This window comes from Mandrillus leucophaeus, unplaced genomic scaffold (genome assembly GCF_000951045.1).
Source record: "Mandrillus leucophaeus isolate KB7577 unplaced genomic scaffold, Mleu.le_1.0 Scaffold768, whole genome shotgun sequence".
In the NCBI taxonomy this organism is placed as follows: domain Eukaryota; kingdom Metazoa; phylum Chordata; class Mammalia; order Primates; family Cercopithecidae; genus Mandrillus; species Mandrillus leucophaeus.
In genome coordinates this window covers 633,404-649,937 of record NW_012108341.1, presented here as the reverse complement: position 1 = coordinate 649,937, position 16,534 = coordinate 633,404, and the positions used below count along the sequence as shown (strand labels likewise).

At 39.3% G+C, this 16,534-nt stretch overlaps 1 protein-coding gene across 3 annotated transcripts in view; it reads left to right on the top strand.

Moving 5' to 3' along the window:
• ANO4 (anoctamin 4) overlaps positions 1 to 16,534 on the top strand; it is a 425,382-nt gene that overhangs the window by 344,827 nt on the left and 64,021 nt on the right. For all 3 annotated transcript variants that reach the window (XM_011966635.1, XM_011966636.1, XM_011966634.1), the window contains 4 exons: positions 507 to 628; positions 2,929 to 3,063; positions 4,134 to 4,230; positions 8,942 to 9,002. In XM_011966635.1, coding sequence (XP_011822025.1) covers positions 507 to 628; positions 2,929 to 3,063; positions 4,134 to 4,230; positions 8,942 to 9,002 — 415 coding nt within the window. The remainder of the gene's footprint in view (positions 1 to 506; positions 629 to 2,928; positions 3,064 to 4,133; positions 4,231 to 8,941; positions 9,003 to 16,534) is intronic.

Below are 16,534 nucleotides of genomic sequence, written 5' to 3'. Positions count from 1 at the left end.
CACTTGAGCCTGGGAGCCGGAGGTTGCAGTGAGCTGAGATTGCGCCACTGCACTCCAGCCTGGGTGACAGAGTGAAACCCAGTCTCAAAAAAAAAAAAAGAAGCAGGGAAGAGAACTAATAAGTCCTGGGCATGGCCCCTGGGCCAGACACTTTATTCATTCAAACCACATAAGAAACCAAATGGGACAAATATTACTAGTTCCACTATGAATTAGGAAATCAAAGCTCAGAGCATTTAGGGAACTTGTCCAAGGTCTTCTAGATAAAAAGTAGCAGAACTGAATTTGAACTCAGTTCAAAGCACATGCATTTTACTAGATATCAGCAGCAGCGAGACAATGTCCAGAATAACTCATCAAACCACCTGCCCTTTAATAGAGAAGATTCATTTCTTTCTCATACCACTCCTATCACAACACCTGCTATAAGACACTTGTGTTACCAAGAGCATTTCCTTGTGACTTTTGTGAGTACTACCTCACTGGCAGTGGTGTTTTTATCCCAGGGAAGTTATAGAAGTAAAAACTCCATTCGAACCCATGGAGCAGAAAACCACCGACATCTACTCTATGAGTGCTGGGCCTCCTGGGGCGTGTGGTATAAATACCAACCTTTGGATCTTGTGAGGTGAGTTTTTAATCAGCTGCAAATATAAAGCTTGCACAGAATGATTAGGGCAGACTCTCAGCTGGGACAAGGTCTCAATGAAGCAAAAAAAGCCTGAAGTATACAGCTCTCACTCATATCTGGCTTCTTCACAAGAGGGAAACTCATCTGAATATATCAGCTGTTCTTGGTAAACCTACCATCCCTCTGATGAGGATGGAGTTTCCCCCAAAAAGAGTCTAAGAGAGGGACCTAGGAATAGGGATGTGAGATCAGCCGGGCCTGTCACAAGACTTCGTAAGGAGCGAGTCACCCATGTGAGTCTTATTGACAAACTATCTTGTACAAAGGTAACACTGCTTATATATATTACTGACAAAGTAAAATATTTATTACTGTTATGCAAATAGGGCATATGGAGTACTGTCATTCCAATAAATTTCAGGCTTAGTTTTCATTTAAAACTAATAACCTTTAAAGATTGCTTTAATCTGCTGGTCAAAAAGTATATGAGCTTTTAACCTATGATAACTGTGAAGTGGAAATGTGTGGGTTTTTTTATTATTATACTTTAAGTTCTGGATTACATGTGCAGAACGTGCAGTTTTGTTACATAGGTATACATGTGCCATGGTGGTTTGCAGCACCCATCAACCCGTCACCTACATTAGGCATTTCTCCTAATGTTATCCCTCCCCTAGCCCCCCACCTCCCACAGGCCCCAGTGTGTGATGTTCCCCTCCCTGTGTCCATGTGTTCTCATTGTTCAACTCCCACTTATGAGTGAGAACATGTGGTGTTTGGTTTTCTGATCTTATGATAGTTTGCTGAGAATGATGGTTTCCAGTTTCATCCACATCCATGCAAAGGACATGAACTCATCCTTTTTTATGGCTGCATAGTATTCCATGGTGTATATGTGTGTAAATATATGTGCGTGTGTGTGTGTGTGTGTGTGTGTGTGTGTGTATTTTAACCGTCTATATCTGCCCAACCTTCTGCCTTGGCAACATTATTCTCTGACATCTCATTATTTATTTAGAGGCCGGTTATTAAGATTGGGTAATAACAACCCACACTTCCTGGATTCCTTATTGAGGAGAAAGTCATGTCTTATTTCCTAAACTAGTTAGATGTGTTGTTTCACTTAAATACCGGGGCCATAAAACAAATGAGCCCAGAGGGAGGAAAAACAAAAGACAATGCACTTTATATTTGCGCCCTTATCACCAAGTGTTTACTCTCAGTGTTCCAAGGGCATTAATGAATTGTGATCCATTCCTTGTGTGGGTAACAAATAATCCAGATAATCTGAGTGAATGGAAAACATTTTCTGAGATGAGATCATTTTCCTTTGGTCAGACTCAGTGGATGATAAACAGTGGGGGAAAAAACAAAAGTAAATTCTCTTCCCAGCCTCAGTGGCATGTTACAGGATTACATTGATTAGAAATTACAGATAATTGCTGTAGGCAATGTATTTCCCATTCATGACAGTGTTTTGATTAAGATTTTGCAGTTGCGGTTAGTCAATGAGTATTCATTAACTGTCTCTTGTGTTTCTAGTACTATGCTAAGTACTATTGGCAAAGCCAAACAGACGCCAAATGGTCTCTGGCTCTGAAAACCTCAGTTTTCCGTAGCAACACAGGCCCTACATACTTGAAACATCAAGAAAAGAAAATACAAGGCCATGCATAATTAGGTAAAATGTGTGACAGAGGCCATAAGTTTTACAGTCATTCAGAAAAATGGAAAGAACAGATGTGATGTGGCAGCACCCCTGTGGAAGTCTCTGGAGAGCTGAGCCCTGAAGAACAGCGGCATTTATGTTGGGCAAATAAAGGGTGATGAAAAGCACAACCAAGCCTTGAGTAGAATGAAGTTATGGAGCATCTAGGGAATGTCATCTCTTAAAAAGTTCCCATCCTATAGGTTTTACTTCCACCATATCTCTCGAATCGGGCCCCACCTCAGCATCTCCACTGCCTTCACTTGTTACTTGGACTATGACAGTTGTGTGCCTAGGTGGTCTCCCTTTGCCCACTCTAGCCCCTTCCAGTCCATTCTGTCTTCTCAGAATAAGCTTGTATGCAACCATGTTATTTTATGGAAGGGCTAATTCTAGTTCTGATATAGAGTAGTAGTAGAAGAAATGTAAGCCCAGATCCTAGATTTGATTGGATGTTCTATTATCTTGGCTTACTTTGCTTGCAGTTTCCCCGTAAGGCCACTAGAAAGTAAGATGACCACACAGAGTTTCATAATGCTTAACTTTACACGCTGCACTGTAATTTGCAAGGCTGTTGTGTCTTTAACAGGCGGTACTTTGGAGAGAAGATTGGGTTGTATTTTGCCTGGTTGGGCTGGTACACTGGCATGCTCTTCCCAGCTGCCTTCATTGGATTGTTTGTCTTTTTGTATGGCGTCACCACTCTGGATCACTGCCAAGTCAGGTACGGGGAGCTCTTGGGGGAGCTTGCCTTTGTTTAGTACTTAGAGGTGGCTGTTTGCACTTTGGGGGTGTTCACAGATTGTGGAGACATTTAGCTTTTCACCCAAACTTCCTACCCTCTCATGGAAAGACTCAAAGTTTCAGTTCACTAGGACCTCTCCATCCATTGTCCTTGCTGCCATGGTCTTCAGATAACCATGGAAGTAAAAGGCACCTTTTCAGACATACAAGCCACTGTATGTCCACGGAACAAGCCATTTTCATTCACTGGCTGTAAGTGCTCTCTTTTTTAACTTTTTCACTTTTTTTCTCAGCTGATACTGCAAAATAGTGAACTAACAATTCTCTCTTACGAATTCTGTGTTTTTACAACTTGAGCCAGAAAGACATCTCACCAGCTTGCTAGTACCTTGGGAGTGGTTCAGTGTCGATGATCATTATCTTGGTTGTCCCACCAGAATATAGGTCAAGGTACTCACAGAGATCTTGTTGCAAGGCTGGAAATGATCTTAAATTGTCAATGTGCCTTTCAAATGTGATTGCAAAAATAAAAGTGAGTGATTAAGCCTCCCACCTATGAAAATATTTTACTTTCTGGTGAAATTGTTAATGTGTTAATTAAATATAGTTTTCCTCCAGGATAGGGCTGGAATCTCTAGTCATTTATGTTTTGTTTTCCATATTAGTTTTAACTTATCATACACATAGAGATCAAGATAAGTATCTTTATGTATCTTCTTACTCCCTTAATTCAGTATGAAATTGCTTCAGACCTTTGAAAAGTGAAGAACATTTCTATAATTTGGGATATAACCATCAGTGTTTGGCTTCATGTATTTTCCTGAGTTTAAACTTATTAATATGTAAAAATAAGGAACAGCCTCATAAGTAGGTTTACCAAAGTATTTAAATGTGCAAGAACTTGTTTACGTTAATAACAGATAAAGCTAAGATGCTTCTAAGGGCAAAAATTTAATCTACTGGATCTTATTTACTAGTTAAACATTCTGATGAAGTTAGAAAAAAATGTTCTATGTCATCAAAAGCAGTTCTTCCTGTTCTCTTTTCCAGTAAAGAAGTCTGCCAAGCTACAGATATCATCATGTGTCCTGTGTGTGATAAATACTGTCCATTCATGAGGCTGTCAGACAGCTGTGTATACGCCAAGGTAATTTCAAACTGTAGCATTTTAGATGGATTGAATTTAACATATGCCTTCCTCAGGGGTGGTAGGTAACTCTGTTCCGTCATTTCCAGTCTTTGATTTTCAAGCGAATGTTGTAGGACAGTCTTATCTCCATCATTCAGTATTCTAATTCAGATATCTTTGTTAAATGTCCGTGTATTTGGAAGGCATGGCTCTAGACTTCATCCATTGGAGCTGCAGCATGGCACAGTGTGAGGAGCACAGTGCTGGAGTCAGAGAAAGTTAGGTCCAAATGTTCACTCTGCTCTTTACCATTTCTTTGTCTGGGAACAAGATATTTCTTTGAGTCTCAGTTTTCTCATCTGCAAAATGGAGACCGTGATGTTTGTTTCACATGGAGTTAAGGTGTATACTGAGCATAGTGCTTGGTAAATAGACCTCAGTAAATGACAGCTATCATCATTTGCCTCCTCTTCATCATCATTATTATCAAAATGACCTCCATTCAAGGCTAGCTCAGCCACTTATCTCTTTAGCCCTGCACATGTGCCCCTTTCTAAGAAAGTCCTCTTTCATAGAAAGAAGCTCAGTCTTCTGAGCTTTCTTGTCTCTAAAATGCAGGAAATATGTGTTCTCTCTGTCTTACCCTAATGGCATGACACGAGGACTAAAGAAGAGAATATATGTGAAAGTGTTTTGAGAAAAAAAAAATACATGGCACCACTATTTCTATTATGTGTTATTGCATACCTCTTTCTCGTGATATGCCTTACTTTATTTCTTAGACATGTTTCTCACATTCCTAGAGTTTTTTGATACTTAGGTGATGGTGTCCCTAACACAAAAAGAATAGCTGAAATTTGGGTTTGTGAAGCCTTTTCCAAGATCCACTGCCTTTTGGCTTGCCCAGATTCAGATATAAATGGCACTGGCAGATTTTATCCAGCTTGTGTAATCACTGAAGCCTGGATCTGTCTAACTACTCTCTTGGCATTGCAGAGTTTTGTTCATTTTAAACGAGAGAACATTTGATAGGCAACCCAGGATCCCGCCTATCTATAATGTCTTTAGTACTGCAGGTGGCCAGTCTGTGTGGGAGGAGCCCAGACAGCAGCAGTGAGCTGTGGTTTTAGAAAGATTTGAGCTCTTATGTTGCAAGGGACAAAAAAAGCACAAAATGCTCTCCCTATCTTTATGAAACACTCAGATAGACCTGAGTGGATGAGGATAAATTTAACAGAGTGACTTTAGGGTATAGAGATTTGGTGAAGATCAAGAGCTTTGTCCATAATATAATTTTGTTTATAGGTCAGATATAAGCGTGAATAACTCAGGTTTTAAAATTCTGCTTCTGGGGAACCCCAAAAGTGGAAGCCTAGTTTTTTTTCTTATGTGGAAAGATATGCTTGAGTAAAATTATCTTTTTAGGAGATCCTTAATAATTCTTGTAAGGAATCATCATGAATAGTTTGTGAGTGCTCAGATTTTATAGGGGCTTAGTTTGGCAGTTATTCTCCCTAACTTAAGACCTAGAACAATAATAATTATAATAGTTGCAGCTATAATAATAGCTAGACAATCTACATTGATTATTTCTAATTATCTCAGTAACTTCAAGATACGTATTATTATTTCCATTTTATTCAGAGACTCAAAGAGGCAAAAATTACTCATGCATGGTCATGCATGTCCAGCAATAAGTAGCTGGGCCTTGGTTTATTGTACTGCAGAATATGCCTTCTTTACCACTGTGCCCTACTAAGCCACAAGATGTTTAGATTCTGAATTTAACATTTGGCCTGCCTAGAAACTTAGTAAAATGAAAGATAACAAGCCTTAGAATGACAGAATTGGAGTTATACAGGGTTTCCTTTAAAAATGTTTATTAGAGATGTCAGAGTGATTTCATGGGACTGTGGATACACAGAAATATTAGATCAGATTGGAGCTAGGATCCAGTCCAATCAGTGGCTGTTCTGCTGATAGGGATGCTGTATCCTTGACTTTCGTGTTTACAAGAATCAGAAACCCAACTCCAACTGGCTTAGGTAGAAAGCTATATAACGGCACATTTTGCTAGAACAGATCCTGGGGTGGCTCACACTGTGGGATCATGAGGGCCTCACAGCCTGGAACTGGTTCTTCAGGGCCCCTGGTGTCCCTGCCCACGTGATCATTCTGTAGACCAGTTCTCTGTACAACAGAAAAGATGACTACCAGCTGCCTTGGCTCCAGGCTTACGTCTTCCTTCCCTTATCTCCTTAAGCGAATTTTTGTGCTTATTTTAAACTCCTGGTCTGCTGCTACACTATGTCTGTGGGAATCTTCTTTGGAGGGGAGGGGTTGTTGTCTTCCCCGTATATTTCATTATTTTGGCCTGTGGGTACTTGTCCTCTGGAGGCGTCAGCCACTTTGAGTAAGGGTCAGAGGCCAAGGTCAAGTTTGTCAGTCCTGGTGAGTTACAGAGAGGACAGCGTGCCCCAGGCACAACTGTGTGCTACCACTCTCTCAGGGGACTTTTCTGGTTAGTTTCATTTTAAAACCTGCTTAGAACAAAGCAGAATTGGGTGTTGGCACTTCCCTTGATTATAATCTGCCAACCCTGGGGTTTAAGAGGAGGTGGATATGGAGTGAATGCCCTGGGGCAGCTATCCAGGTAGCACCTGCTTTTCACCCATGTCTAACCGAGCAGGACTTTTAGCATTCCCTGATATTGCTCCAGGAACACCAGCACCTATGGTGTGGCCTGCTTAGCTGGTTTCTGAGGGAGGGGAAACTAATTGTCCAATGGCCATTTGAGGGAGAGAGGCTAGAGTAGAGTTTATAGATTTCTCTAACCTGTGCTCTCACTCTACCTGGTATCTACAACCTACCTCTCCCCACACACCACCACCATCACACACACATACCAGTTCAAGATAACCTCCCATCTCCCCTGAGGTTTCTCAGGGTCTTTGTTTTTTGTTTTTGTGTTTTGTTAGTCCCTGGAATCTACTATCTTGCTTCTCCAGGACTGATTTTGGCAGAAGGTGCCATCAGCTTAAGCTAACTGACCGTCTCATTAGGAACCAGAAGCCCCTATAAACTTACCCCTCCTCATTCATATATTGTCAAATTGATAACTGCAGCAGAAAGCTGTCTGTCTCCAAGTGTTTGTGTATCAGCCCCAGGGAAGTACTCTGATTGGTTCTATTTTGAGCCATGTGTCCCCTTGGGACCAGCAGGAGTTACCTGGAGAAAGGAGAATGGAAGACAGATGATCCGGGTAGCCAAAAACAATGATAACTGCAGTCCATTCCAGAATGGACACTGATGGTGCAAGCTACACTTTCTAGCAACTCTCAGTAAATACTCTGATAGAGGCTGGATGCGGTGGCTCATGCCTGTAATCCCAACACTTTGGGAGGCCGAGGCAGGTGGATCACCTGAGGTCGGGAGTTTGAGACCAGCATGGCCAACATGGTGAAACCCCGTCTCTACAAAAATACAGAAATTAGCCGGGCCTGGTGGTGGGTGCCTGTAATTGCAGACACTTGGGAGGCTGAGACAGGAAAATTGCTTGAACCAGGAGGCGGAGGTTGCAGTGAGCTGAGATCGCGTCATTGCACTCCAGCCTGGGTGACAGTGAGAATCATCTCAAAAACAAACAAACAAACAAATGACAACAACAACAACAACAAACTCTGATAGAGAGCACAGTCCAGTCAAATACCACTAGAACCTTCAAGCTTGATTTGATACTGAGTGTCCAATATACAGCTTAACATTCCCTCTGGCATGTGAAATAGACAAGCTTCAGACATTTGTCTCACAGCAGGTATTTGAGTGCTGCCCATCTCTCCTCTATTCAAAGAAAGAGAAACTTTTAGAATCATCTGAAATACTTCACATTCTGATATAACATGAAAAACCTGTTTATATTTGGTGCATTCTCAAAGGGGCAATAAAGTATACTTTATAGGTAGCTAGAAAGTACCCCCAAAAAAGGTTACGCTTTATGAACCTATCAGTCATCATTTCAATTTGTCATGGACATTGGTATGATTTATACTGGAGGCAGAAATGAGCTTGGCAGTTTTGCAGTAAAAATGGGTATTTTTGCTTTCTGCTGTGGTGTTTGCAATAGAATATATTATTCTAGCAATAAAGCATTGCTAGCTGTCTTTGTGTTATGTGCAGAAGGTGAATATAGTGATTACCCAAGGTTTTAATAAGGGTAGAGTTGGATTTAGTTAATGGTTCTGCTCTTTTTTATAAGGCTGAAATCCAGAGGGCAGCCCAGAAAATGTTTGCTCAAAACTACATAAACAAAATAGCCATGTTTTCAAAGTGAATAAATGAGGCATTAAAAACAGTGCTTGGGAAGGTGAAAACCTTTAAAGCAGCGCTAACAATACCTTCCTGGTCCTAAATATAACTAAATCCATACACATATGTATGTGTATAAGAGTTTTGTAGTACACAAAAGGGAATTCTTAGTAGCACTGTTGGGGCTGCTGATAAATGTTCAACTAGATGAACCACATAAAGAGAATTGTCTCCTCTATGAACTACCTCACAATTAGAGGAAGCCTTTTCTTATTTATGGTTCAAAAGGAATATTCCCCCCACCCAAAACAAAGCCTGTAAAACTCATCATATCATCACAGCTATTTTTACAGAACTTGAAAAACTTTGAATTGGAATATCATGTATGAGAAATGAGCTCAACACTGATTCTTATTATTCGCAGGTAACCCACCTTTTTGACAATGGAGCCACTGTCTTCTTTGCTGTTTTCATGGCAGTCTGGGGTAAGTGTTCTAAAACCATAAAACTTGAATTTTCCTCATATGCCCTATGATATATTACCTTAGAAGTTTCACTTTGGATGTGAAAGAAAGAAGCCTGAGTAAATGGAGTTGGCTTTCCTATTAGCAGAAAGTTGGTAAATAATTTATTGAGTTTATTTTAAATGATATTGTAGAAGAGAGACATGTCTGATTTCTCTTAAACCTTCAACAATGTCGTTAGCACTCTGTTATTAGAGTAAAATTTACTTTCTGTTGGACACAGAAATAAAGCTTATGGTACAACTTTAGTTTAGGTCAGGGAATAACTGAAACACCATCTCAGTATATATAGGACTTTCTATTGTAAGTGGCTAACGTGTGAGTACCCACCTTTAGCTTACTTCTAGCTCTGTACAAAATTACCCCTAAAAACAAGGCCTATTTGCAGGACTGAATTGAGTTTTTTGATATCATTTCAAACTAACAGCCCCATCACACAAGGTGTGATGGGAACAGTCAAATATTTGGAAGCAACAGGACTTGATTGAAATCTCAACTCCGTTTACACACTAGGCTGTGTGATTTTTGGCAAGTTATTTAACCTACCTCTTTGTAAAATGGGTTAATGAATGTATAATAGTCAAATAATTATAAAGCTTCAATTTAATGATATAGAAAAACATCTCACAAATTCATGGAAAGCAGTTAATGGCAGTTACCTTTGGAAAGGAAGATTCATGGGAGAGTAAGTGAACAACGATGAGAGACGAACTTTATGCTGTGTATTTTAGTCGGTTTTGAACTTTTTACAATTACACTTTTCTCTTATAACTTTAATTGCCAAAGTCTGAATTTTGATGTAACAAAATTCTACTAACTTTAGACTTAGGCTTATCTTGTTCATTATGTCTGCTATGAATATTGGAATCTTCCCCATCTTTCAGCCCCCGGCTGAAATGTCATCTGCTCCAGCCAAAAGATGTCTTTCTCCTTTGAATTTCCGTGGCATTTTGTTCTTAGGGCACTTAAAATTATTTTCGCACGTAACTTATCTTGCCTAGTAGATTTATGGTCCTTGAGGACCATTATGATCATCAGAGATCTCATATGATTTTTTTGTTTTTTTTTTTTTGTTTTTTGGTTTTTTTTTTTTTGAGATAGATGGAATCAGTAAGTTTCTGTTGGATGGATGGGTGGGTCGATGGATAGATGGGTGGATGGATGGATGGATAGATGAATGGATGGGTGGATGGAAGGAAAGAAGGAAAAAGAGAAGAAAGAGAAAGAAATTACGAAAAGTATTTATTTATGATACAGCGAATGTATTTAAGAGATCTTTTTTGGTAAGTGGAAACATAAAACCTTATTCACTTGAGGTAGCTTGTTCTTGATATATTGTGTTTTTTGTATCTAGAGACTGTCAAAGGAAAATTGCCCCACCCATCACAGCTCTGTTGAAGGGACATGTTTTGAACCCCATGACTCCAGTCCCTCTCAGCCAGTAAGCATTTGATCCAAGATCAGTCAAAGCACAGGTTGGTGAGTGGCCTGGGAAAAGACCTGAGGTTCTGCCCAGACAAGGACTGGCAGGGCCACCCAGATTCTTATTATGAAGAATGTGGACTAGGAAATGTAAAGGGAAATAGGGAGTTAGCAGCAGGAATTGACACTGAAAAATACAGAGGGCAGGAGGGAGGGAGAAAAAGAAAGATTAAAATTGACCATTGGGTAGAAGTAGGGACCAGGAGGAATTAGGAGGCTGAAGTTATGAGAATCAGAACCTAGAAACAGGTAGAAGCAAAGAACTAGGGGAAAAATTAGAGGGTGACAAAGCCAACTGGGAGAAAATGCAAGACAATCCCCCAGAGAGAAGCAAAGAGAGAATATAGCCAAGTCATGTTATTAGTGGAATCTCAGGATGAAGACCCAGACTCTCTGTGGCTGAGGCCTCTCTCAAGCTTCGGGCTTCTGTATCCTGTCTCTGAATAGGCCATGTCTTTTTTCCTGTAGGATTCCTGCCTCCCTTGGTGGACCTTTTGAAAAGCTGTCACTGTTCATGCTACCCTTAATGCATCTCTGTCCCTTGCAAACACACTAACCCTAACAGAATTTTTGATTACAGGACTGAGCTCTCAGATAAAGAATGTGTATCTAGTTTTGCTAGAATCTATTAGTATCATAAACCATGATTACGATAAGCCATATAATGCTTAAGCTTTGCCATGGTCACAAATGAGGGGACTTTGGAAACATATTCATTTCCTAAATCAGTATTGTAAATACTAAATGTATTCTGTAAACCTGAATGTATCTAGTATTCTGCAAACCTAAATACTAAATGTATATTGTAAACCTAAATGTATGCATTTCCTAAACCTTTTCAGGTCATAGCACACATAAAAGTGAAAATATTTATGAAGCATGCTTCTATACATGGAGGAGCCTCCTCATGGCTGTGGATAGGGCTGTCCCAAACACCCTAGCCTTAGAAGCCACAAGGATTGAAAGGGTTATTATTATTATTCCTGGCATAGTCATTTGGAAGCTCTGCCTTGGGCTGCTAATTTATTCTGTAATGAGTTAATGCTTCTATATAAAGAGTGGTATCCTGGTGGTATTCTGGAAGAATTATAACACAAAACTTCCTTACCCACTTCAATATTTCACCAATTTCAAATATACCTTGAATTAAATAATGGTTTCTTCTCACAGTTTACCTCCTGAGACTACATAGAAGTAAATTTTGGTATGATGACATTTGTTCATAAGGCAGAGGTTATTACTCTCCCCCAGTACCTCCATTATAAAATGGATTGCATGCCCTCTTTGCAAGTTGAGTTTTATGTTATGGATGACAAATAGGTTTTGTTTTATCCCCTTGCCAACCTCAGCTGATTGGTGCTGGCTGCCTGGAACATGGAGTTGAGAAGTTTCTGAAGCTGAAAGTGGGTGGATTGGAGATTTAACAGCTCTTGTGCTTTGGAGTATACTTTGTAAGACTCTGATGGATGTTCTATAATAAACTTTGGGCACAAAGGAACATTTTAGGGCCATTCCAGGCAAGACATGCCTGGAATAATTCACCCTCTAAATTGCTTTGTCTTAGATGACAACTTATTGCTTAAATCCCATATTATTCCCAGAAATGTACTAGTTTGAGAAAAAGAATGAGTTGCCCCAAGTGTTTCTTTGTAGATAGAGATAATGCCTTTTGCAGAAATCTGAAAGAGTCAACAGTATTAACAGTTCTATTAATAGCATTCATTTTTGAGGGATTACTATGTACTAAATGCCGTCCTAAGCATTGCCCATGTATCATCTCGTTTAATCTCTCCAGCAAACTTGTAAAAAGGTACTGTTCTTATCCTCATATGACAGATAAGGATACTGCAGCAGTTGCCAGAAAGTGGCAAAGCCAGGAGTTAAACTGGGCAGTCTGAGCTCCTCTGCTCTACTGCTAGAATCAGGTATTGTTTGTTACCTTTTCCTTCTGTTTTGGAGACCTGAACCTTAAAATAAAGGACTGCTATGCCTGTCCTGAGCCCCATTTATCCTGCTTTGAGACAGTGATGTTCTATAAAAACGTGTCAGTTCTAATGGAGCTCAGTTTAATGGTCTCAGGATCATTTCTTATGATTGACAAGTTATAGCATTAAAGAAAATAAATGCACTCTATTTTCAGGAAATTGCTAGATATGGAGCTGATGAGAACAGATGTAAGTGGTTTACGAGACTTCTGAAGGGCTGGAGTTGACATGTTCATTTTGTTGCCTTTGCTTTGTGTGTTCACCGGAAAAAAATAATAAGGCTCCATCTGGAACCAGTTTGTAGAAACTGGGAGGGCCTTGGTGTTGGGTTAGGAATCCTGACAGAACTCCACTACCTTTGTTCAGGCCACATCTGTGTGAGTGCAGGGCTCCCTGGGGATCCCTGAGACATGCTGTGAGCCTGGGTCTAGGCTGGAATTACAGTGTGGCCCATTCCTCAATGCTCATTTTTGTTCAGAAAGGTCCAAGGGGCAGAATGATTATGGACTAAATAGCTCCTCTCCCGAGGGAAAAAAAATGAGTCATTAGGCAACTAGATGTTGGCAGAGACCTGTCGGGGAAGCAGATTATTTCCCTCTGTTCTGTGTCTGGTTTGGTTTGTTTTTTTTTTTTCTCTTTCTCCCTTGTTTTTCATTTTCTACTTTTAGGATTGCCAAAAGTTAAATTATCCCCAGTAAACACACAAAGCAAGATCCTCAGAGCTCTTTAATCAAAATGACAAGATTGTAATTATTTAGTGTGATCCTGTTAGTAACTGTTGAATGAAGTAGGTCTCATTTAAAAAAATACATTTTGTAAGAATCAGCCTTTTGTTTCTACATGTTTATGCTGACTTTGTATTTCATAGTCTTATCTACATGTTCAACAAAAAAACTGGTAATTTTATGTTGAAAAAGGTACACATTTACTAGAGGCCTACCATGTTTGTATGCACATTCACATAGGATACCTCATCAATTTCTCATCACCCATTAGAAAGAAATTACTAACCTCATTTTATAGATGAGGATACTGAGGCTCAGAGAGGTTATGCAATTTGCCCAGGATTCCTGTAGCTGATAAGGTGTGGAGCCTGAACTTTAAACCAGATCTGATCTATTTCACTCCAGAGTCATTCCAAAGTGTGTCCACCATGCTGTGCATCTTCTGTGAGGTATGTCAATTAAGATGTCATTAACTCATACACAAAAATGAGTAAGACGTGATCTCTGCTTTCAAAAATCTCAATATATTAAAGGAGAGTTGATAATTATAATACAGGGCAAGTCCAATTTAAAATAGGCCAGTGAGGGTTAATGTAGTCAACTTCCTGAGGCAAAAGGAAAAGCAGAAAATGTTCACCCAAGAAGAGGTATGAGATATTGGAAAGAAGTCTTAGCTTTGCCAGGCAAAGTAGTGGGGTTGGAAGGAGATGTAGATAACATTCTTAGGTGACAAGAGTGTTTGTAAAGCTCTGAAAAGGAAGAATTGGCTGTTCATAGTGATAGGGAAGTTGAGTGTGTGTTACTTTCCTAGGGCTGCTGTAACACAGTACTACAAACTGGGTAGCTTGAAACAATAGAAGTTTATTGCATAACAGTTCTGGAGGCTTGAAGTCCAAAATCAAGGTGTCAGTGGGATTCTGACGGCTGTGAAGGAAGGATGTGTTCCATGCCACTCTCCTGGATTCTGGTGATGGTTGATGATTCTTGGCCTTCCTTGGTTTGTAGACGCATCACTCCTATCTCTGCCTCTGTCTTCACCTGGCATTTTCCCTGTGTCTCTGTGTCTTCACGTGGCTATCTTCTTCTCAAGACACTAGTCATATTGGATTAAGGGCCCAGCCTACTCCAGTTATGACCCCATCTTAACTAATTACATGTGCACTGACCCTATTTCCAAATAAGGTCACATTGTGAGGTAGTGGGACCTTTTTTGAGGGGACACAATCAACCCATAGCAGAGTACCTGTTGAAAGCTGAGAGCTGCTTATCACAGGCCACTTGTTCCACAACAGAACATGGCTTCATGCTGTAAGCAACAGAAAGCCATCTGGAGTTATAATATGGGAAGGGATATCATCAATTGTATTTGGGAAGTAACTCTGGCAACAGTGTAGGGAGAGGTGAAAGTGGAGGCCAACTGGTGGCAGGCAGGCCCCTTAGAAGGCATTCCAGTGCTCAGTCAAAATATTACGCAGAATTTGACTTCAGAAAAGGTCCAGTTTCCAGGATAAAAACCACATATGTAATAACTAGCTTTAGTTATTTATAATATGCAAAATTTGTGAACAATGTAAATGTCCAACAATAGAACAGTTTGGTAAATTATAATCAGCTATTATAAATTGCTCTTTCAAAGCATGTGATAATACAAAGCTTGTATTTAAAAAATTTTTAAGTATACAAGTAAAACATGATTTTGAATATTAAATGTAAATGAAAACTGAAAAAAATGATGTCATAATATTAATGGTGGTTTGCTTTATGTGGTGGGATTGTGGGAAGATTTTTTTCAACTTTAAGTATAATCTATGTGCAATAAAATCCAGCAACTTTAAGTGAACAATTCAACAAGGTAGGTCAAATGTATATAGTCATGTAAGCATCACCATAATGATGATATATAACAGAACATTTTTATCCTCTCGAAAGTTTCCTCATGCCTCTGCAGTCAGTCCCTTGGCAACCTGAAACCTGCTTTCTACCACTGTAGTTTCACCTGTTCTAGAATTTCATGCAAATTAAATTATTCAGTATGCAGCATTTTGTGTCTGGCTACTTTTCACTTCAATTAATGCTGCTGAGATTCGTTTATGCTGTTGCATGTGTCAGTAGCTGGTTTCTTTTTAGTACAGAGTAGTATTCCAGTGCCTGAATATGTCATATTTTGTTCGTCTACTTACCAGTTAATGAATATTTGTGTTCAATGTGGTTTTTAACTATTGTAATTAAACCTGGAAACTATTGGCTCTTCTAGTTTTTTTTTTTTTTTTTTTGTACATTTTCGTAGAAGCCTTTGTATCTGTTCATCTAGGATGAATAATTAAAAATGGCATTGCTGGATCATGTGATAAGTGAATGCCTAACTTTGTAAGAAATTGTTTCCCAAAGTGGCCATATCATTTTGTAGTCAATATCAGCATGATTTGAGAATTCCAGGTGTTCTGCATTCTCACAAGCACTTGGAATTGTCACTCTATAATTTTAGTCATTTTAGTGGGTATATAGTATTATCCCGTTGCAGTTTTAATTTGCATTTCCCTAATGAGTAGCGATGTTGAACATCTTTTCATTAGCTTATTTGCAATCTGTGCATCTTACTTGGTGAAGTGTTTACTCAGATCATTTGCCCATTTGTTATTGGGTTGTTTGTCCTCTTTTTAAGTTAAAAGAATACTTTTATATATTCTGGATAGAAATGCTTTATCATACATGTTGCAAATATTTTTCCCTGTTTGAGGCTTGAATTTTTATTTTTTAATGGTGCCTTTTGAATACCAAGAGTTTTTTCTTTTTATATACTTTAAATTTTGTTTCTGTCCGTGTTTTTTATGTTTTATTTATGAAATCTTTGCCAAACTCAAAGTTTCTAAGATTTTCGTCTATCAAAGATTAGATGGTTGTAGATATGTGGCATTATTTCTGAGGCCTCTGTTCTGTCCGTTGGTCTGTATATCTGTTTTGGTACCAATACCACGCTGTTTTGGTTACTGTAGCCTTGTAGTATAGTTTGAAGTCAGGTAGCATGATGCCTCCAGCTTTGTTCTTTTTGCTTAGGATTGTCTTCGCTATACGGGTTCTTTTTTGGTTCCATATGAAATTTAAAGTAGTGTTTTCTAATTCTGTGAAGGAAGTCAGTGGTAGCTTGATGTGGATAGCATTGAATCTATAAATTACTTGGGGCAGTATGGCCATTTTCACGATAGTGATTCTTCCTATCCATAAGCATGGAATGTTTTTCCATTTGTTTGTGTTCTCTCTTATTTCCGTGAGTGGTGGTTTGTAGTTCTCCTTGAAAAGGCCC